The 22,945-nt window shown below is 38.5% G+C and overlaps 1 protein-coding gene across 1 annotated transcript in view; it reads right to left on the bottom strand.

Annotated features, from left to right (window-relative positions):
• PLCG2 (phospholipase C gamma 2) overlaps positions 1 to 22,945 on the bottom strand; it is a 54,229-nt gene that overhangs the window by 14,112 nt on the left and 17,172 nt on the right. The window contains exons 4-25 of the mRNA XM_030457959.1: positions 22,833 to 22,926; positions 21,322 to 21,369; positions 18,450 to 18,534; positions 17,690 to 17,773; positions 17,264 to 17,307; positions 16,061 to 16,133; positions 15,195 to 15,296; positions 14,926 to 15,044; positions 13,686 to 13,771; positions 12,606 to 12,726; positions 12,151 to 12,319; positions 10,419 to 10,523; positions 10,131 to 10,220; positions 8,925 to 9,103; positions 7,851 to 8,051; positions 6,542 to 6,661; positions 5,070 to 5,250; positions 3,748 to 3,816; positions 2,420 to 2,529; positions 1,530 to 1,626; positions 620 to 686; positions 211 to 368 (exon numbers count right to left, since the gene is read on the bottom strand). Coding sequence (XP_030313819.1) covers positions 211 to 368; positions 620 to 686; positions 1,530 to 1,626; positions 2,420 to 2,529; positions 3,748 to 3,816; positions 5,070 to 5,250; positions 6,542 to 6,661; positions 7,851 to 8,051; positions 8,925 to 9,103; positions 10,131 to 10,220; positions 10,419 to 10,523; positions 12,151 to 12,319; positions 12,606 to 12,726; positions 13,686 to 13,771; positions 14,926 to 15,044; positions 15,195 to 15,296; positions 16,061 to 16,133; positions 17,264 to 17,307; positions 17,690 to 17,773; positions 18,450 to 18,534; positions 21,322 to 21,369; positions 22,833 to 22,926 — 2,402 coding nt within the window. The remainder of the gene's footprint in view (positions 1 to 210; positions 369 to 619; positions 687 to 1,529; positions 1,627 to 2,419; positions 2,530 to 3,747; positions 3,817 to 5,069; positions 5,251 to 6,541; positions 6,662 to 7,850; positions 8,052 to 8,924; positions 9,104 to 10,130; positions 10,221 to 10,418; positions 10,524 to 12,150; positions 12,320 to 12,605; positions 12,727 to 13,685; positions 13,772 to 14,925; positions 15,045 to 15,194; positions 15,297 to 16,060; positions 16,134 to 17,263; positions 17,308 to 17,689; positions 17,774 to 18,449; positions 18,535 to 21,321; positions 21,370 to 22,832; positions 22,927 to 22,945) is intronic.

The raw sequence follows: 22,945 nt of genomic DNA, 5'->3' as shown, positions 1-22,945 counted from the left end.
ACACAAAAACCCAATGTACAGAGGTTTTCTGGAAAAGTTTAGGGAACAAAATTCACAGCATCAATACACTGAACTGACAAACCCCTATAAGCAAGAGAGTAAAGGACCAGTTGTAAGCAAGACTCAACAATGTATGGCAGCTGAAGACAAATCCTAATGTAAATTTGGAGCAGTACATGATAAAAACAACTCATAGATTTTTAGCAGTACCTCTTCTGCAGTTTTCCAAGTGATTTCACGGATACTTTGGTACCATTCAAAGAGTTCTTCTACTTTATCAGTTGCAAACTCAACGCATGGATCTTCTGGATTTTTGGGTTCCAGAATGAAGACAAAAGGCTTTCTGTGTTTCCCTTGTGGCATTTTCACTGTTAATCAACAGAGTAGGAAAAAATTTATACTAAAATCCAACAGTTCTCCTTCTAAGCTGTTACTGTTGATTTATTGCAACAGTTGGTATCATGAAGTTTCAGCATATTAATTGGATTAGCTATATTAATACAAGTTGATGTTATATATTTTTTTATTTTAAAAAAAATAATCTTTCCAGCTAAACATAAAAGGGTCTACTCAACACAACAAGCTTAGACTCAGCATGTAAGCATTAGAAAATACATACCAACATTGTACATATTGAGTACCAGGATGCCACGACACAGAGAGCCCAATGGATTGTCCTCCATAATCTGAAAAATGAATGCAATGCACAAGACATTAACAAATAAACATGCAACATTAAACCTAACCACAATTTCACTGAAAGCATGCCCACTTTATTGCTTAAAAGACTGTTTCCATATCAAGAATTTCTCACTTGGAGAAACACATGAGAATCTCTACGATGAGAGCAGTCAAAATGAGGAGTGCAGCTTCTGTCCTGACACAACTGCTCATTTTTCAAGTTTGCTTAAAGCTGCAGGGACTGAGGGAGGGAAATCTGATACATGTGTTTTCCTCTAAAGACTTCATGCAAATCATCAAATTATTATTAAAACTCCAAAATGTCAAAACTGCTTACTACTGAGTTTTGTCTTTTCTGCTGTAGAGACCTTCTTCCAGGACCCTGGACTAGATTTTTAGACACTTTTGACAAACAGTATAGAGTTATTTATGCATAAAATCTTAACAGTGGAGTGGTGAAATGGCTAGTAAGATGTGTATGGACACAAAGTTTTCATACTTTCAAGCATTAAGGCAGTAAATTAAACAGGCAAAATAGTTAAAAGCTTCAGGCACATCACTGTTTAGCCAAAGTACTTGAAAGATCTAAACTGTCATTGTTTTCATTGCCAGGAAATCATTATGAACTCCTAAAACCCCACCAAATCAGCTATTTCCTTAAATATTTTTCTGTGAGGGGCGTCCTTCCACAAACATTCAGCAGCAGAGAACAGTGACAAATGCATTAATTTCTCTGCTCTGTACTCTCTCAAACACAGCATGCAGAGGCTTAAGTCTGTAAACCAGACTTCCTCTTCCAGTAGGCAACATCTTTGAGGGAAACCTATCAGACAAACCTTAACCCTCACCTGGCTTTCAAGCTCAGCAGAGTTATCAGATGACAGTTCTTCAACATAGTTAGATGGGAAATAGTGCTGGACTTTTTCTCCATAATCCCCCTTCCACCTAAATTTAAAAAGAAAGTATGTGTGTGTGTGTATATGTAGGAAATAAAGGAATAAGGAAATAAATAGTTAAAGAGCTTCAATTGATCATTAATGAAGCAATAATACTCAAGACAATGGTCATTAATACCCCATATTAGCTTATCTAGCTGGCTATCACCAAAATAGATGAAGTAGCTAAAAGCTCTAACCAAGTGATCATTAGTAACAGATGATTTCAGAGGGATTACATTTACTGTAAACTGCAATTAATGACTTATGAGGCTTTTTCCCTTGCCAGTGCTAAAAATACTATTATGTGGTTGATTACACTGCAGGAACTACAGGGAAACATTAGATTCACAAGCAATTTACAAGCCAGCTAAGAAAGAAAACCTCTTATGAAAGGAGACTCTACAAGTAACTAGAAAAGGCAGCTTTGATTCCTGAGAAGTGAGGGAAGGTGCAGTAATGACAACACTGGTAGTAGATGTGTGACTTCCCAGAACATACAAGCTTTTGGGAAGGATGAATGGAGTAAAAAAAATACTGGATACACTGGGCTCTGGAGATTCTGCATGCTGAGGTTATTGCCATAGGACAGACAAATGAAAAAGATATGAAAGAGGACTTGAGGATGAGGGGGGTTGGGGATTTTTTTAAAGTACATTGGCACTAAAATTTACAAGACCACAGTTAATAAGCAGCATTCAGACAATAAGTAAGGTTTTAAAAAAGACCCCCCAAAAGCTCAAGTTTTTTCCTCCATCTAGTAAGTCACCAGAAGTTCTCCCATGAGGAATCTTTGTCCTTACCAGCCTCCAGTTTCCTTCGTGACATTATGAATTAAAGCTCCTCGAGAGAAGCTCAATTCATCACTTCTTTTGGCTCTGTAGTCATACAAGGCTTTCACTGTTCTCTGAGGCTTTAAAAGAAACAGAGCAAAAAGGGTCATCTAAGGGGATGGGTCATAAAATGATCAATAAAGCAATCTCAAAAAAAAAAAAAAAAAAAAAAAAAGAAAAAGTTCCCTTTTTTTGGTTACAAAGTTTACAAAACGTAATACTGAAGTTCCAGAGTGACATCTATTGGTGGAAACAAGTGTTGTTACTTAACTGCTATTCTTAGAGTATCAGCTTAGAAGAAAAAATAAAGAAAAAAGGCATCTTCATCTTTATTTATTTTTTTTTGGCTGCTGCAACATAATTATTGGGGGATGAGGAGAGGAAACATAGTGGAATATCAGTCCTCTAGCTCATATTCTTGTACACATGAATACACACATGTATTCATATGCAGCTGCTGTTTGTAGGCTTAGATGCTTCCAAAACCACATCAGAAATGCTAATGGTGAAATTCCCATTAGGAAGCACCCCATTTTAGCAGAACAAGCATTTATTTACCTTCAATTTACTACCATCTGAATTTTTCAGCAGCAATGTAAATCCATTGGCCAAAAAGTTTGGAAAGAGTTACAGCCACAAAATTTACAAGCAGGTGAACTTCTGTGGGAATTTAAAAGTAGACAGGCACTAACAGGAAGTATCTATATGCAGATGTATTCTGTGCCACTTGTTTTTTAAATATGATATGTATCTTAAAAGACTACAAACTTTAATAACCATTAATAAACCAAATCCACCATTTTTATATAGAAAGCACATAAATAACCACAACACCTATTTGTGCATGCATGTCATGTTTGCTAATGGAACTCTATTACTTTTGTGCAGAAATTAAGTGCTCATAAACACACAGACACACAATTGGGATTTACAGGTATTTCCTTTCCATAAAGATTTGGCCTTCTCAAACTGTATCTGCTCACAGATTCTTTCACTTGGGGACCTCCCTGCATATGCATGCCAAATCAAACTGCCTCCATGGACCCACTGGCAAAACTGTTGTAATTCCCCAGATGGATGAAACAACACAGAATTTGCACACAAGAAAATGTGTGGCTACAAATATTAAAGAGATGCTAGAAAACAACCATGCCCTTTCCAGTTCTGCTGTTCAGTCTCCCATAAATCAAGCAGCCAAATGCTTTCAGTTATCCTTTTCATTACTGCTAAAAGGAAATCAACAAAAAGTCTTTTAATTTTCAGAAGTCTACAGCAAGAGTGACTCTCTTTAAGCATACCACTGTAGGGGTGATTTCACTGGGTTCCACATACATCTTGACATCATACAGGGAGTTAATATCTTTTTCCTAAAACCAGGAAGAAGGAAAGAAATAACGTTGTTACAGGACTAACATTAATGATAATGTTAAAAAGTACTTAATTCATTGCTGAAACCACCTTTCTAAAAATACATAGGCAAATAGAAGAGGAGGGAAGCCAGACACCTATGTTATGCTAATTTCTAGAGATAAACATAGCTGAACATGAGTTTCTTATTTAACCTGTGTGTGCCTCAGTAATGAGGCATATAATGAACAGCAAACCAGAATGAAACAGCCATGTCTCACAAAGGTCTCTCTTAATCAGTCAAATAGCTTTGAGATTGTGAGTATCCTTCTCTGTGCAGTCTGGGAAGACAATACCTGAGTTTCACTATTAGATAAAAATTCTAACATCATATACACAGCCATATTTTTCATTTTATTCTCCCCTTCTGCTCCCACTTGGACCCAGTCCAAGGATACAAACCCTCAGCTACAGGCAACATTATCAAAAATTCTGAGGTCTGAAATCTTTTCAGTCCCTTTTAGCATCTTAAAAAGAAACAAGAAAACCAGACTTCTTTTCCCCAAACATACCAGGTATGTTTTTCCTGCAGCTTCTAAGTCATGAATCTGAAAACAAGACAGCACCTCAGGCTTTTCAAAAGCCAGATACCTTGCAAAGCTCTTGTCCATGCAGAAAGCAAAGCCTCTATCCTAAGCTAACTATCCAGGCTCCTGGTTTAGTCAATGGACAGAGAAAAGAATTTCTTGGGGAGATTTCTTCAGGCTTACCTCACAGATTGAGCCTTCTGAGGTAACTTTCACTTTTTACCACAGAAGGCAGTTGGACACTATCCCTGAAACATCTCCAGTGTGGTCAAGTGAATGCCACTGCCTGTCCTGAGAATATTTCATTTTTTCTGGAATGTTTAGCAATTGGCATCTACCTGATCACTTTAAGATCTCTGCCTAGTCCAGCAACAGAACTCCAACTGCAGGTGAGGCTATTATCAAAAACTTGTTTTAACAGTGCAACAATCCCTTACTTCACAGAGCAGCTTTTCTAATCAAATCATGAGGAAGGCAAGAGTTGATGGGTAACCCAAGATGAAGCTCTTTCCTTCCCATTTCTCAAAACCTTTGCGAGAGAACTCAGCAGAACCATCTCAACTCCACAGATCAGAAAACTGCCTGCTTAACCTCACCTGCCATGACCCAAACCCAGCTCTCCATGGTCTACATCTGGGACTTTGTCCACCACAGCCCCTGGCACTCAGACAGAGGCCCTGCCTCACCGTGCAGTAACGTTCCAGCAGCTCCTCAGTCACTGGGTAACGTAATTTCATTTTTCTGTACAGGGGATGCTTCTCATAGTATGTGACCAGCTCCACCAGACTCTCAAAATAGGCAGAAGTTCCAAGCACGAAGAGGCGACCTTCTTGCTGAATTCTGAAGTGCTTCACTTTCCCCTCCGCTCTGTCAAACAAGTGCAGGTGCTGTTAAAAGGTATTGGGACTTGCAGTGAGAGCACCAGTGCTGCAAACTGGGCCAAAACTGCTTTGTGCATCTTAATCATGTGAAATAATTCCTCCCTCTTGCAAAGCCTCTTTTATTTAAACTGCATTTCCAGTTGACTGATTAAATTCACAAAAGTACATTCGTACAGGGTACAGGGAGGTACAGGTACAGGGTACCTGGGACAAATCCTTGTTTTATTTAATTACATTTCCCTATTTATTTCCTCTGCTGATAGGTGTCAGCTTCATACTATCACAAATATTTCTAATCAGGCCTAGAGTCCCTCTGAAATGTGCTGATGATGATCTGCCACTGACCCTAAGAGACAGAAAGATTCCCCTCAAAATGAGTATCTGCCTCTTCCCTATACTCATTTTGATAACTACAGGAATCAATTTCAAAACAAATAAACACACACCAAAAAATCTCCTGTGCTTGCATTGATAACAATAAAACCATCCACTGACAACCATCCCATTCACAGAAGATGACTGCATCCTTTTGAAGCTGTTAAAGTATTGGTACCTCTTGCTTTCCCCACTGTGAAATGTATTTATTGAGATGCTGAAGCTCAAGTTACTTCAATATCCCCCTTGGTAACAGAAAGCTAAAGTACAGAGGGGAGTGGGGAATTATGGACATCTTCAACACACAGTAGGACATGTAAATAAGATGAAAACAAGTATTTGTCTTCCAAAGCAATTTTATGTGTTGCAGAAACATGCATTTCCAAAGAAATGCAATTTGATTTGAAGGCACAATGAGAACACCACAACCCTATAGATTTTATCCATGTTGCTGCAAGAACCACCATTTCAAAAATATTTTTGCTGGCAAGAAAAGCTGACAATTCAATTTTGATACTTAATTTTGGTCAGTTATATGACAGGGCAGGCTTTCAGGGGGATGAGGACCTACAATCACAACTGAAACAGCACCAAAGAAAACTTTAGAATACCATGTAGGAGTATCAACTGAGTGAAGAAGGGCCATGCACAGCTCTGTATGGGAAGAAAGGGGCAGTAGGTGCCCAAATATTCTTTATGAAAGCATAAAGGTTTATTGCAGTCACAAACCAACTCTTCATACATGGACCTGCTGCACAAATCAACTATGCTCAAAGTTTGAAAGCAAGAGTTTTATGACTGTAAAAAGACCACAGGATCTTTAAAATAAAATAAAAACACAACAACAACAAACCAAAACAAAAAATGCAACAACAAAAACCATGGTTGAGCTACTTCCTTACCTGAAAGTCATGGCAAATGAATCAGGCTCATCTCTCTTTCTAATCAGAAAGGCTCCATCTCGAGGAATTCGCATCAGCATGTCTTCTGCCTCCCCCCTGCTCAAGTTGCTATAGTACCAGCTACAAGAGTTAAAAATCAAAGTATCACAAAGTTTGTCAAATGTCTCTCTGTAACTGTAGCAGGCATCATTATTAAAACCAGTTTCAAACATTATACCCTGTTTTATTCCCCATCTTGCCACCTATGACAGCAGCTTATTACAAAACATTTTAGCACAGCAACCTTGTCTGCCTGAAATGATAAAGCATAAATCTGCATTTCCTCCTGAAACAAAACCACTGGATCTTATTTTTAGTCTGCCATCCAATTTTCAGTAGTTTATTCAGTTTTGACATAGGAAATCTAAGGAAAAGCCACAACGCAGACAAAAGCAAAGCAGCAGGCATTTGAACTGTTTTATTCAGAGCTTGCTTTTGCCTTTCACTGCAGGGAGTGACCTATCTTGAATCTAATGTGCTTTCAGTGAAGCTGTGGCCACTTATACTGGCAGTACACTTCCACACAGAAAGGCAGGAGAGCCTCACCCTTAAACTCTACCCTTCCCTTCCAAAGGTGGTGGTCAGTGACCCCCAGATACCAGGGAAGGGGTGAAAAAAGTTTAAGCCAGATCAACATCTCACATGCAAGAGAGATTTACTTTTTCTCACCGCAAAACAAAGGGCAGTTATTACATCATTCTGCCAACAAACAAGAGCAAGTTCTGCTCAGACTCTACCTCAGGCAAATACCAGCTGGAAATAAACACCAAGCTATACTACTGCTATCAGCATGGGGCAGAGCCAGCCTAACTAACTCTGACAGGGGTAAGGTGGAAGGCAGGATTGTGAGAATATAACTGTTTGGGCTCATTGGCCTAGTAACAGAGTTTCCAGATGGCACAGACCACGACCACTTAGTTTCCAGACCACAGCTCACTACTAAATACCTGATCCAACCCACTGGGTGTTGTAAAACAGTGAGGAATTGGCACAATTCCATAGCATTACAGTTCTCACTGATTTTCCTAATTGCTGCTGGTAAGTTGCTTTTCTTGCTGACTGCTCTCTGCTGTACCAGGTTCTCACAAAGCCAGTGTTCTGATCCAGCATCTTTCAGGGAATCCTATTCCTATGGTGTCTGCATTCAAGCAACACCCAGGTGTGCCCCTGAATCCAGGGAGTTCTCTATGCAAAGAAACCAAGACCATCTAAAACCAATGCAGAGGACACTGAGACAACAACCCTGGTGCTTGCCTTCTCCTGTACATACTCTTTAGTCTCATGAGGGCTGGGATTAGGCACAGCATCTGTCAGGCGCAGCTCAAACTCAGCGCATCGTAAATGAGCCTCCTTGTAGTGTTGGATGAGATGATAGATGCTATCAAAGGTGAGGTTGTCTGTCAGGTAGTATTTCACAGTGTCACCATCACTTGAAGAACGGATACGGCAGTGCTGGACTCTGCCTGACCTCCTGAAGAAATGAAGAAAGGCATAAGGAGAAAAAAAAAGGGGTTAGAACAGGTTTTCTTTTCAAGTGTTTCCTCACCCGTTCCTGGGTAACTACTCAGTGAGCTTGCAAAGAGGCAAGAAATCTCTATCATCTCTTTGAACAACCAAAGTAAGAAAAGCAATAGAAGTCCTGAGACAAGTAAGATTAAAAGACTGCAAATAATTATTTTCAAGCCACAAATTATTTTTTTTAAATCTGGCACACGGTCCCTGCAATACTGGCTGACAACTCTGGGTTGGAAATCTGTCTGATACACTGTTCCTCATAATGTCCAAACCAGAAGAAAAAAGAAAAAAAAAACCAGACTTCCAAAACCAAACAAATAAAGAAAAACATCTCCTGAAAATTCTTTATTATTATCACTGTAGACCTTTTCATTAAAAAGATCAATCTCTCCTAATAAGGGTAAGATCATGAGACTACCTTTTCAGTGTAAAAACCAGTAATTTCTCCCAAAATGAAAAGATCAAGTTTTAGCCCACTCATCAAGGAAATAACAAATCCTGTCAAAACATTAGAAAAGGAGGGAGGGGTGTGTGTGCCAGGGGACTAATGGGGGAGCAGGGCAGAGAACCAAACAGTCAGTCCTCCCTTGACCAATATAAATTGAAATAAAGCCTACACTGCCAAAATGAACTGTGCTTCCCTGAAGCTTAATTTAGGAAGTAGTCTTCCACAATCCCATCAATAACATTCTAGTAATTATGGCAACTTCTTATGACTATGATCTCTCAGCTATAAATGCATACTTGAAAACTCCAGATATTTTTCTGCAATGCCAGAAAATAAACAAAAGCCACAAAACAAACAAACAAAAAAAGACAATCACCATACCAGAATGACAAGGTGTAATCATTAGGGAAAGCCTCACTTTCCCTAACTAGGAATGTCCCATCCTGGCCACCCATTTCAGCACAATATTCCTGGAGAAGTTTCTCAGCAGTTGCTCTCCCCCCTTTCATTTTCCCATGGAACCATTTCTCTTTTAAGTGCAGTTCAGTATGCTTCACCTCCTAGACAAGAAAATAAGAATTTTTACAGTGCATTTTTGATTTTAGGATTTTAAAACAAAGAACTTGTTATTCATATAACAATCTACCATTTCAGGATTCCAGCTCTTCCCAGCCCTGAACTCTCCTAAAACAAACAAGCCTATCACCTTTATAGTCACTCCCCCAGTCAAGCCAGTTCTTTGGGCAATGATCAGCTTGATCCTTATTCCAATACATAATCAATAGGAAGTGAAAGAATGCAGTCATGCAAAAATCAATTTGTATTTTCAAGGCAAAACACTCTGCTGCTAATTCATGGAGTTTTAATCTTTTTTTTTTTTTTTTTTTTTTTTTTTTGCAAGATCCATCTGTGTTCTTCCTTGTACATTAATTATTTTACTGAAATTAACATCCAGGTAACTGAGTAAAATGCTCTCCATATGCAGAGATCTCTGAACCATGCACAGATCTGTTGGTGATGCAGGAGCATGCATGGAAACCCAAAAGGTCAGAAGAAGAAACCATGCTGAACATCACAGCTATTGCAAAAGCCTCACTGAGACTCATGTTTCTGCTTTACCATGCACAACAGCCAAGGAATATCTGCTTAGCTGTGATAAACACTTTGCAAATATGAATTGAACAACATGCACTGTGTAAAAGGTGTGCTGTGTTACTAACACAACAAACCTTGGCTCATCACACTGTCCTATTTGAGAACAGCAATACTAATTAGCCAAAGGCATGTAAAGACTTTGATTGTCTGCATGCATTAGCATCTAAGTGCCAAAGTTAGATTTCATTGTCTTTGCAGTCCTCTTTGCAAGCCCTCAAATAACCAAGGGTAAAAGTTATTTTATTAAAAATAGGGCTAACTGGAGTACCTTGGCAAACACCCTTAGAAGTTTTTATCTCCAGATACTCTTACTATGTGTCAACGATTTTTGACAATGAATTTCAACATCAGCATAACTACTCATCTCTAGACACTGAAATAATCTGAGATCATCGAAATAATCTGCCTAAACACCAAAAATATGGTCATAACCTTTGATGAATCTTCATCAGCATTCTGTTCAATATCATCACTGAAGGAAAGCTTCTCATCAGCAATAGCACAGTAGTGCCGAGTCCATTTCTGAAAGGTGAGAGATAAGACAGAGTGAAACACTAACAACAATTTCCAAATAATGTGTAACAATAAACAAAATACTTCCTCCCATTCACATCTGTTCAACTGACATTATTACTTACACAAATATGGAGAAACTTCATGTAAATTTCCAGTCATACACAACCTGGGAAATAACTTGAGTAAATGTCACATAAATTATACCTGTTCTATTGTGTCCCACATGTAAAGTTCTCCTTGTTGCTTTTTTTCTTCTTTCTTGTCTTCCAAGTTCACATCAATGTCTCCCTTTGGACCCAGTTTTTTGTGCTAAAAAACAAAACCAAACCAAACCCCAACACATTCATACAGTCATATACAATCACATATAAAATTGGTCACAATATCTCAGTGTACTCAGTATTACTGATCATAAAAAGCAGCTGTCCCACAAGGCTTTATGCAACAGGGCTGAAATTCCTTTCTTTAAAATTTAAATCTTATCATAAAGGTTAAAAATTGAGTAGAGAAGTTTCATTGAAGATACAACTAGCTTGAGAAGAGTTCACTGACCTTTAGAGGCCAGAAAGCATGAAGTGTCACATAACAAGAAATAAGTATAAAATAAGAATCTCTCTGCAGAGAGCAAGACATAAGGAATGAAAACAAATAAAATTAAAAACCAAGTAAAATACAATGAAAGAGAATTCACTCTTCTACAAGAAAAAGGAGCGGAACCAAAATCTTTTTATGAGAAGACAGGGTAAGTTCTACTTTCTTGTGAGTGCTCATGAAAAGCAGTGGCTCTATGGGCTAAAGGTGACATCAAATACTTAACTTCAGTTAATGATGGGATTAATCACATAGTTCTCAATTACACACAGTTCTGCACAACCTACTGCAGGTAGGTTTTCTTTTTTACAGGCTTATCAAAAAATCCCACTGGCCCCTAAAGTAGGAGTTGCCTCTATTTACTGACAACATTTTCCAGACAAAAGCCAAATAACACAACCAGCTCACTGGCAGGTGCTCATTTATTTAAAGACTTTTTAATGCTCTTTTTGACAGAATAGAGTGATAAGGATGTTCTGTTCTACAGACTCACAGTAGTTTGTAATTCCCTTTAAATCAGATCTGTCATGTTATTTCTTCATGTGTCTCTGCAACTCCCCTCTGCCCTCTGCCAGGTAACAATGAACAGTTTGGAGGGGGAGGGAGGAGAAAAAAAAAACCCAAAATCTAAGCACAGAACTTCTGCACTAATTTTGCCTCCAAAATCTGCTGAATTTTCAGCCTGAGAAGTCATCTTCTGGTTTTCTGTCTCATTGCACAAAAGTATCAGGTAAAGCATCTGTATTGCCCAGAAGGTGAGACACTCTGTCTGCCTTCTCATGGGAGCTCCTCAATGTTTCACAAGTGACACACTAAATTACATATTTAATCACATCAATTTAGCAAACAAGCACCAATTTTTGCAGCTTTCAAGCAATCCTGACAATTTAAGTATGCAGCCTGCAAGTGGTTTGGGTTCAACTTGAATGAAGGGCATCCTTTGAAAAAAAAGCAAAAAACTTTATAACAGTAACTTTCCATTCAAGACATAGTTTTATAACTTTTAGGCAGGTCACACTGTCTAAGAAGTCTATGATGAGCATCTGCAGCAGTGAACCCTTGCTGAAATCTAGCAGTGACATTTCTGGAGCTGGAAGACCTTTAGAAAAGAGTTGACATTTGATCTGGCCCTTGAGCTACCAACACTGATAGAAAAATCAACAGAAAACCCGAATTACCACATTGTTGTACAGAACCCCACACATTATTGCAAAATACTGCCAGTACATAGTTGAAACGTGGGGTTTCACATCTCTCACCAGAAATTAAGCTACACTGTGAAGCAAGAAGTGGTATTCCTGGTTCCTGCTCCTATTTTATACACCAGGACACAAAGCAAGCCTACCTTGATGATGATTTTTTCTTTCAGCTGGGTTGGTGATGGCAGCTGATCTGCACTGGCTTCAATAGGTTTCATTAAAAGCTGATCCCCAAATACCTCCTTGAACACCTTGGCCATGTGTCGCTGCTGCTCCACACTGCAGTGCTCTTCAATTGAGAGAATGACTGGGTACCTTTGATGGAGAAAAGAAAGGTGAAGGAAGACTATTTCTTTTTTCTACTCCTGACAAGGCAGCAAAAACAGCACCTCCCTCACCACCCAGATCAAAGAAAACATTTAAAGCAAACAAGAAGGTGAAAGGAACAGAGAGAGACACAAAACAGATAGTAACAGAATCATTATGGAGAGACCTATGGAGGCCATTCAATCCAAATTTTTTCCTCTAAATTACAGGGAAAAGAAGGTCAGGAAGGTCTAAGCTATGAAAACATGCTTGAGGAAAAGAAATCAAAACTTACTCAGATGTAACAAAGGCATGATCTTTGATTGCCTGTACTACATCATCAAATTTGATCTTTGTTGTCCGTGTCCATCCATGGTAAATAATGGGTTTCCCATCAGGGCCATCCCAGCAATCCACTAGGAGGAAAAATTGGTGGAAAAAGAAAGAGACCAAGCAGTTACTTAAATAACTCAAGTAGAAAGAACACGTGCAGATCTTCAGTGTTCCACATATTGAGTCGTAGACTTTAATGTTCCAATAAAATATTCAATCAGATGAATTTATATCTCTCACAGAGGAAATTAAGTTCATTTAAGTAAGAGTAATACAAATAAAATACAACATAAAATTTTCTCAAAGCATTATCACATGGGAATCTGGAAATAAGGAATTCAGGCAGCTATACTGTCAGTCTACTAGTATGCAATAATTTTCCAGGGAAAAATAGACTCCAGCAAGTGACAACTTTACAGCTTACCTTTTTCATTTATTTTAACCCTGAAACTCTAATCTGAGATACATTTTAATACTGGTTTTGGCCTGGGATAGAGTTAATTTTCTTCATAGAAGCTGGTTCAGGGCTGTGTTCTGGATTTGTGTTGAAAACAGTGTTGATAGCACAGAGGTGTTTTAATTATTGCTGACCAGTGCTTACACAGTCTCAAGGCCTTTTCTGCTTCTCATCCTGGCCTGCCAGCAAGTAGGCCTGGGGTGCACAAAAAACTGGGAAGAGACATGGCCAGGACAGCTGATCCCAACTGACCAAAGGGATATTCCACACCACAGGACATCAGGCTCAGCAATAAACAAGGGGTGAGGTTGGCAGGGGATCCATATGTTAGATCCAAGATTGAAATTTGATGTAGAGTGATATGACATCCTGAAAGACCTTCTTAAAATTCCAAGGGAACTGAATAGGGCAATAGTGAGGCATAAGAAAGCCAATTTAAGGAATCAGTGGTTTTTATATGACTAACTTCGACTTCAGAAAACAAACTGGTTCTTTATTTCAGTTCTTTTTTTCTCTCTTGGTAAACAAGGGAAACCCCACTTAGATGGAAAACACATTACAAACCACTCCAGAAGCTTTACTCACACTCAATACATCGACATCCCATCCTAAGGCACCTGACATAAGCTTCTGTGGAGGATTCACTCCGAAGCTGGTCTCCTGTCAGGTATCTGAGGAGTAAAAGGAAATTGTACAGGACAGAAAATCAATTTCAAACATTTCCCACTTGCCCACTAGGCAACATTTTTTTTCCTGTCATGGAGAATGCATGTTGATTTTATTTTTTTTCTGTTCTGTTTTTGTTTTTTTTTAACTTCCAATAGAACAACTGGACTCTGCTGGCACCAGATTTTTGAGTGAACCATAAGGCTCGATCTAAACCTCAATTAACTCCAACTGATGTATTTCTGGAAATCAATTCATGAGTTCTGAAAGCTAAACCTCATCATGCCAAGGCATAAATATGTTGGAGGGATGTGAGGGTATCTCAAGTGATACAACTCCTTACACTACAAAACACACATCTAAGCTATATCCATGAGCACTTTCTTTCATTCCATGCAATATTTCATTTGCTCATCTCTTCTCCATCTCATTACCCCTTCTTTCTTTTCACTGCAATGCCAGATGAGCAAATCCCCTTCAGCTGGAGACACTTAAGACTCATTACCACATTGGTCGGTACTTGGGCTAAAGAGCTTGTATACCACAGACTGCCACAGAAAAGGGATGGATATCTTAGACACAAACTACAGAAATCAGCAGCTAAGTTACTAAGCATAAAATTCTAAAAACAGTAGCAAGAAAAATACAGTCCCCAAGCCCTCAAAAATCTGGTTGTAAAATAAACTCAGAATAACAAGAATATGGACACCAAACTGCACTCTTCCTCTGATTCAAGCACCTCTGTGTGCTCTAATCCTTGTCATCAGGCAAAGACCATTAATAGCCATGTCCTGATCAGTAGATATGCTAATCTCCATACTCCTTTCCTGCTCAGGACAAAATCTTTCTGTGTAATCTCCCTCAATAACTTCAATTTCTGAAAGCAGGGGGATTGGAACAGTTTCAGCTCAAGACATCTTTTAAATTTTTTTTAACAGGATTCACATTTTTTTTCTAACAGGATTCAGGACCTTCAGAATCTGAAAAAGAAGGATAAGAGCAGTCCCACAAGCTGTATTTGACACATTTACATCACACTTTAGGAAGGTTTCATACATCCATGCAGTATATTTGTCATAATTTAGGAGTATTCCTTTCTCCTAACAAATGTTATGTCTGTTTGAACAGGGATAGACAATAGAAATTTTGGGTAACTTACGTGTTATGAGAAGAAGAAATCCAATAGTGGGACAAAGGATTATTCATGTCCTGTGCATCTATTGAATCATATTTCTCATCCCAAATACTGTTTTCTTTTGCAAAAAGGTAAGTAAGGAACTAAAATATAAAGAAAGAGAATGATTTAAATGTTTTTACCATCCAGCAATACAGCAAAAGAAGCCTAAAGGATCTGCCACAATTAAACTAAGATCTAGCAGTGAAAGAAAAAAATCCACAAGGAACTACTAGAAAGTATCATTACTTTACCTCATCAACAAAGAGAAAGGGTTCAGCAGTTTCTCTCATAGTGTCATCAATAAACTTTGTCATTCGTTCTCGGACTTTGCTGAGATCTTGTGCCCAAGATTCCTTCAAGTAACAACAACACAGTAGGAAAAAAAAATTACAAGTAATGTCATGCTGTATAAAATCAAATAAGGAACAGAGACACCTACAGATGTGATTTATTTCTTTCTCATCTGGCTACTTCACTGCCAATATATTTTATTGTATCCACATATCTTTAGTTTCTTCTCTGATGTGTAAAGGGGGAAAAGAAGAAATGCATCTAATTACCTTTACACAGACAGGAGGCCCACAAGGTACATATTACAAATGCACAAATATGCTTGCACACACCCAGTAAAAAGCTGGCCTCCTTGAAGGATATGCTTTAACTATAACCTCTCTCACTCCTAAATGCAATCTGAATATCCTTTTAACACAGTGGAATAGGGAGAAAAAGAAAGTATCAAACTTATAGAGGAAGTGTCAGTCACACTTTTCAATCATATTTGCAAAATGAGCTCAGCAGCACCTAGAAAATATTACTCACACATTTTTTTTCCCATGATGTCTGTGCTAAATAACATCAGAGAAGACCATAAAGACATGCATCTCATCCCTACCTCCACCCTTATCTGCTTGCTGGTTCAGGACATTGAAATGGCTCCACAATAGTAGTTCTTGAGAGCTTCAATGGTAACAAATAAGGTGAAATGTTCCCCAGGCCTAACAGCACAGCTGACATCAATTGCATTCTATGACACATCCCCTTTCTTTTTATTGAGCATAGAATTCTGTGAGACAGCCTGAAGGAACAAAAAACCTCAAAATATCTGCAACCTTCTCACCTGTTGCTCATGTAGCAGGAATCTCTGAAAGTCATGGAGATGAACTGCTGAAGCATCTGGACGGTCAGTATTTCTTAAAAAAAGATAAAGAAAGTAAAGCTAAAGAAATAATAAAGCAAGTGCCATCAAATATTACAGCAGCACATTGTGGATTTGTATTTTGGATTTACAATATAAATGTGCTGCCACAACCCAGAAACTTTTTTTTTATTTCAGTGGTATTTAGATTGGGCTTGTAATAGTGTACTAACAACTGTATTTTTAGCATTTAAATAAAGGCTCTTGGATTCCTGATGTATTTTTTGATTCATTCTAAAAAGTACCAGATCTCTACTCATTGCTTTGTAGAAAATGAGAAGCATTCACTTCACAGGGGTGTTAAGTTTAGTTGAGGCATAGAGAGACACTGTTCTTTTAATTATTATAGAACAACACTGTCACAAATAACTCCTTCCATGTATTATTCAGGTGAGCTACTGTGATAGATCAAAACCTCCTGAAAAAGGAGGCAAGATGCAACTGCACTAAGGAAAAGCCTCACAGCTGCATTCTCCTTTATAGGACAGAAATGCAGCATCATCTGGTTCCAATAAGGTACCTATAGTCTGCTCATCTTTGATAAATTTGTGCTTTTAAGCAGTCTCACAAAGTTTAATTTATATGAGATGACCAAGGGCTAAAGAAATAGGCAAGATACAGAGCAAACTTCTTAAGTAACTTTCTTAATCTGTTAGGGAAACACTCAAAGCCATGATAAACCAGTTTAAACTGCCTGTGACCTCCTCTTTCATGCTGTATACATCTTTCTTAAAATTTCAAGTCCACCAAGTGAAAGATGCAGAAACTGCTCAGGTCTAGGCAAAGCCTGTGCACCACACTATCCACAGACTGAAGTTAAAGTTTCTCCATCAAATTATCCTTCAGTAATTCCTTTCAGCTCTTTGTAAAATCAGATAGGCAAATTTACTTGTTCAAGTCCATAACATTTTTGTAGTCAGAAAGTAAACATTTATCAAGTTACATTCAGGACTTCTATCCATGATACATTCACCTTTCTGAATACAAACCAATGTATCATTTCTTTTACTAAAGCAACAGAACAAGCAAAGCATACACAAAAATATATTATATATTTTATAAACAATCCTGCAGCATTACAACCATATGGAAATGTGGGAAATTAATACAAATAAAGTGTCTCACCCAAGAATGAACACAGAGGAATCCTTTTTGAATTCATCAAGAATCTTAAAACAACAAACAAAAAACACAAAATGGGGAAAAATGATAAATAATAAAATAATATGATTTTTTTTTTTCATCTAATTCCATCTAATAATGGTTTGTGAAAGGGAAAGATATGCATTTCTGCTCTAGAGAACCTATATACAAGTTGGCAAGACATCTTTTGAATTAAACATGTAAGCAAAAACATACTTCCAAGGTTTTCAAGTGCACTCCTGGCCTTTCAGTGTGAACACATGCAATTTTCAGGCAAAAAAAAAAAATCCTTGCTATTGATAAGACACTTTCTGTTGTTTTGGGGAGCTTTTATTGCTTGATATACCAGATCTCACTTTTCTGATCTAATAGTTTAACAGTATGAGGACTACTTATGCAAAAGCTTACCGATTTCTGTTGTTCAAACATGATTTTCTTGTAGAACAAATGAAATTGTTCAAAACTAAGCTCTTCCTTGCAAGCACCTATTTCCTACAATAGAAAGTAGAATGCAGTGAATTTAGAATTCCCTGAACTGCATTTGCACAACAAACAAGTTACTCTTACCCCAGACACCACTTTCTTACTTATTCTGTTCTACTCCCAACTTCATGTTTTAGCCACTTGGGATTATTTTTAAGGTTACAAACAAGTAAACAGATTCCTGGTTTGTGACACAGAGCTCCTACCCCACATCTTTGGCCTGGCTTTTTGTACCCTGACTCCATTTCCACTATATTGCCAAGAGTAAAGGAATGCTTCAGTCATTGTTAGCTGGAGCAACAGAAGCAAGAATGTATGTTTTAAGGGTGGAGAGCTGGGAAGCAGGAAAAGGTGGGGATATTTACAATGTCTGCAGGAATGGAAACAACCTTCAGAAGTTTTAATGCTAGCACAAGTTGGCATGAAGAGGTTATTACTTGATCATATTGCAAAAAGAAAAGAAATTCTTTTTCTTGTATATGAAAACAATAGAAAATGAACTTGTGCAGCATCTGCATGGGAGCTCCAGACCCAGTGTTGGCTTTTGTCAAATGAACAATGTAAAGAGGATATAATTTATTTAACTGCATTTAGTAAGAAGCAAAAATACAGGTGGTAGCCCAAAAGGAAAAACTGCAACAATTATCAGATGATACCAAACAGATATAAGAGATCTGGCAATTACCGCAAATTTATCCTTCAAGAACTTCATGCTGCTCACTTTGAAGTTTACTTGGGGAAGAACAGTTTTCAGCTCTCTAAGACTGATACTGAGGGAAAAAGAAGAGGGGAAACAAACAGAAACAAAACAAATCAATAGCAAAAAACCCCAGAGTTCTGCTGTATATAATCAGCCACAAATACTTATTTTCTATCAACATAAAAACGTGACTATTGAAATCTTTTGGGCTCATCTTGAATAACTGTAAACTTCTGTAAAGTAACATCTTCCTGGGAGCACTCTAGATATGTTTTCTAGTTAGAGGGGAGAAACATGCATTTCAGCTAATTTGGGCATTGATTAGGTAAAAAAGAACCATGCTGCAGAGACACCCTTTTCTCTCCATCACCAATTAATCAGCCCTAGACAATAAGCTCAAATAGAGATGTCCAGACACAGTCAGATGAGCTACAGGCTTTTTCCAATTCTCTCAGTGAAGCTGGAATATGGACACAGAAAGCATTACACAAGGATATACCAAGCAGATGGGTAGAAACAGAAAATTAAAAGCTCCAGTTTTCAGTATCATTATAATTTTTTTTTTCCTGCTGTTATTCACTTAGATGGTAAAATCCAAGCACAACCTCCATGGGTCCTACTGCCAATGCCCACAAAATGTTGATGCAATACCAACACTTCCTGAGAAAACAAGGTCAAGGAACTTTGTTCTTGACCTACAACGCAATTCACAAGCCATTAGTTGCCAGAACAGCCACTTGAAAGTAACAAAAACAATTAGCACCTAAACAAAAGCAACATTTCTATTCTACAGTGTCCATACAAGCAGCTGCCCTGTATGATATTCTGATCTCCATTGTGCAGAAAGAGAAGGAGACAAAGCAAGAAGGAACTTAGCCAAAATCCAGACCAAAGCCAGATTAGAACTCAGGAAATTCCTGGCCAGACCCTGTCGCCAGACCTCTGGAAAAAAAAACATTTTTTTTAGGAGCAAGAAGGACCACTCCATTTGTACCCTAAACACCAAGCACAAGCAATTTCCTCTGGCCAGACAAGTGCAAGCCAAAATAAAATAGCTTAGACTTCATTACCACTGGAAAAAAAACTCAGCCTGTGAAACAGGACTTGCCTGAAAGCCTAACCTTTACAATGAACTTCCACATGAATTGCAACACTAAACACAATGATCCTCTGCTCAATTTTTTTTCCTGAATTTTTCTAGAAGTGTGAATCATCTATGAAGAGAATAAAAACCTGCTCTTTCTACAGTGCAAGTCCCCTTGATCCTAACCAGAATGCCTTGCAGTGGTGAACCAACCCTAAAGCAACAAGTGAAACCTCTGCAGCAGACAGATACTGTCAGCCACAGCTTCTCCATCCTAACCTTCCTTTTGCTTCATGATCCCCACCCACACATGCCCATTGTGAGGCTAGATTTTCAAAATACATCAGGAAATGTAAGCCAATACCCAGTAAAGGATTGTACTATGCCCTTCACCATGCTGGCCAGCTCAGGAAACACCACTTTGAAGTGGTGTGTCAGCTCACACTGAAGCCAGCTGCAGGCATCCTGCTGAACGTGTTATTTCCTGCACTAACAAATTCTCATTCACACAATAAAACACAGTGCTTGATTTACTTTTAGGAAAAGGCCTAAATGAGAGGAAATGCATGTACTTTCCTACCCTGAGCTACACCTAAGAATAAAAAGCATGTTCCAGACAAAGAACAAAATCACGGGTAAGCAATAGACTTGGGGGAGGAGGGGTTAACATTCTTTTTGGTGTCCCATGATTTCTGGCAACTCCAGGGAGAGGTATGCAGCTGAAAAAAAAATCCCCTTCGTTGTGCAAAAACTACAAACCCACATCACACATGGACCTGAAATGAACCACTGGAATTCAAACATATGAAGCCACACAGCACACTGACAGCTACAGCCCACGGGACTCCTTTCACGTGAGAAGCACCAGGTCAGCTGAAACCCTTTGGCTTTGCTTTAAAACAACTCCCCCAGTACTACCCAGTCATACCAGCAGTTCTTCTGGTCATCTCCCCTGACATCCTCAGGCATCTGTGTTACTCCTCTTTGTCTTGATATTCTGCCCTGTTCTCCCAGCTCTAACCCTGCAGGAAAGAATCTGTGCTATTGCTAGGATGACCCTACCTCTGGATACCTATGGAACTGCCAGTGTCTAGTTGCATGACTTGTTTCAAACTGGATACCACACATACTGACCCCATCAGGACTGCAACAAGGGAAGGTTGATCACCTAAACATCTTCCCTGGATCCTTAGCAGCCCACTCCAAACTTCATCTATGCATCTTCACTGTCATGTATGCCCAAATAAGCCTTTAAAAGCTGGTTCTGGTCTGTCTGCACCAGGGTGTATTTACTCCAGTGCAAACACAGCTCAGCAATGAAGGAAGAACTGGTGGCAGAGCTGGGCAGGGAGGCTCACAGCAGGTTATAAAGGCCAAGCTGCTGGGCTCTGATTTGGCTATGAAAGGGCAAAACCCTTTATAAAATAAGCAACCTAATATACCTGCACAGCTAGGCTGAAGCTCTGCAGGAAGATTGTGAGAAGACAACTCCCTTTCCTCATTCTGGCAGGGTAGTTCTAGGCTAAAAGCAAAACTATTTATTTTACATTGTTTGCTTCCTCATTATACCACACACACGAACATGAGTGAGTGCTAAGAACAAGCTGTGTTTAGCAAAAAAAAAAGACCAAAAAAAAAACCAACTTCAACATGTTAATACAGAAGCAAATGCCATTTTGAAGGTCTCATATTTCACATTTTTGACAAAGTATTTTTCTTTTCATTCCATGTTAAAATTCACTAAAAAACTGAACCAAAGAGAGAGCTTCTTACCTGTTTCTTCTAGTTTGATCAACAGAATAGATCTGCTTTCTCAGCCAACTTGTGGAAGAGGGAAAAAAGAAAAAGGTTTAATCTAAGAATTACACATAGTTACAAGTCTTTAGAGATACCTCTTTTTAATAAAGCAAAAACATTTCCAGTGCAGCCTCCAAGAATTCAGTCAGTTTTAAAACCACATATGTAAATATATACTTTTCTGGTGCTTCATACTGCAATTTCAAGCCAGGTAACACAGGAAGAGGGAGGGTAGGCAGGAAAGAAAAGAATGAGCAATCAGAGGCTTTAAAAATATAAGTGGGTAAGGTGAGCCAAAATATAAACTAATCTAAAATACAGTAACTCCAAATCAATGATTTATGCCACCTGAGGCTGGTGGTTTAAAGATCTGTTACATAAAAAAAAATAATAATATTAGAGGTAAGGGAGAGTGGCTTATAAAAGTTTAAAGAAAATCTTCATTACAATGCATGTCAGTTTTAGGTGTAAAATACTATAAGCAGCATTAACAGTAAATACACATACACACTTCTGATCTAAAGGCTGAACACAGCATGTTATTATTAAGCTTATCCTCAGTCTCCACAGAAATCACTGTGCTGCACAAACATAGCCTGGAACCCAGGAGCTCTTTGTACAACAGCTCACTGCAGTACCATACAATAAATAAAAACATACAAGAATACTTTCTTCCCAGCTGAAACAGCAACAAGGTAAAAACAACATCAATGTCAAAGCACAGTTTGATCAGGTAGCAAGCAGGGCCAGTGTATATCCTCACAACAGGCAACAGCAGTGACCACAAACAAAAATGTCAGAAGCAACCACACCACACACACCAGATGTTGTTGTGATCTCATTAAGAGATTTTTCTATTTCATTTTTAATGCAGAACCAAAGTAAACTGGAAGTCCACAATAGTGAACACAATGCAGTGTGATTCCAGAACATGCTGTACTGGTTTTGACCGGGATAAGAGTTAATTTTCTTCCTTATAGGTAATCTAGGGCTATGATTTGGATTTGTATTGACAACACTGTTGACAATTCAGATATGTTTTTGTTTTCTTCCAGAGGAAGAAGGAAGAGGGTGACAACTGGAGAGACAGCATGTGAGGGAGCTCTGCCTTTCCTGGAGAATGCTGAACACCTGCCTGCAAATGGGAAGAAGTGAATGAATTCCTTCGTTTGCTTTGCTTGGACACTTGGCTTTTCTTTGCCTCTTAAACTCTCTATCTCAATCCACAAGTTTTCTCACTTCGACCCTTATGCCATGGGGGAGAGTGAGCAGGAAGCTGTGTGGGGATTAGTTGACAGCTGGAATTAAACCATGACACATGTCTACAGAAAACAGACATTGAGTCTGAGTTTTCTGTATCACACACTACTTGGAGAGTAGTTGTTCTTAAAGTAGCACGAACACTTGTATCTTAACTTCTTGCAGATTTTCCACTTTCAATCCCAAAGAAATATCAAGCCTCACAAAGTGAAAATATGTCCACATACCTCTCTGTGATTGCAGGTGTGGGAGCACTCATGACCTCTTGATACAAGATATTCAAGCCACACAACCATTTATCAGCATCATCTTTAGAGTCAGCTGAAAAAAATAATATGCT

The sequence above is a fragment of the Calypte anna genome, chromosome 11 (assembly GCF_003957555.1).
Source record: "Calypte anna isolate BGI_N300 chromosome 11, bCalAnn1_v1.p, whole genome shotgun sequence".
NCBI classification, from domain to species: Eukaryota; Metazoa; Chordata; class Aves; order Apodiformes; family Trochilidae; genus Calypte; species Calypte anna.
The sequence above is the reverse complement of the archived record's forward strand: the minus strand, read 5'-3'. Positions and strand labels throughout refer to the sequence as shown.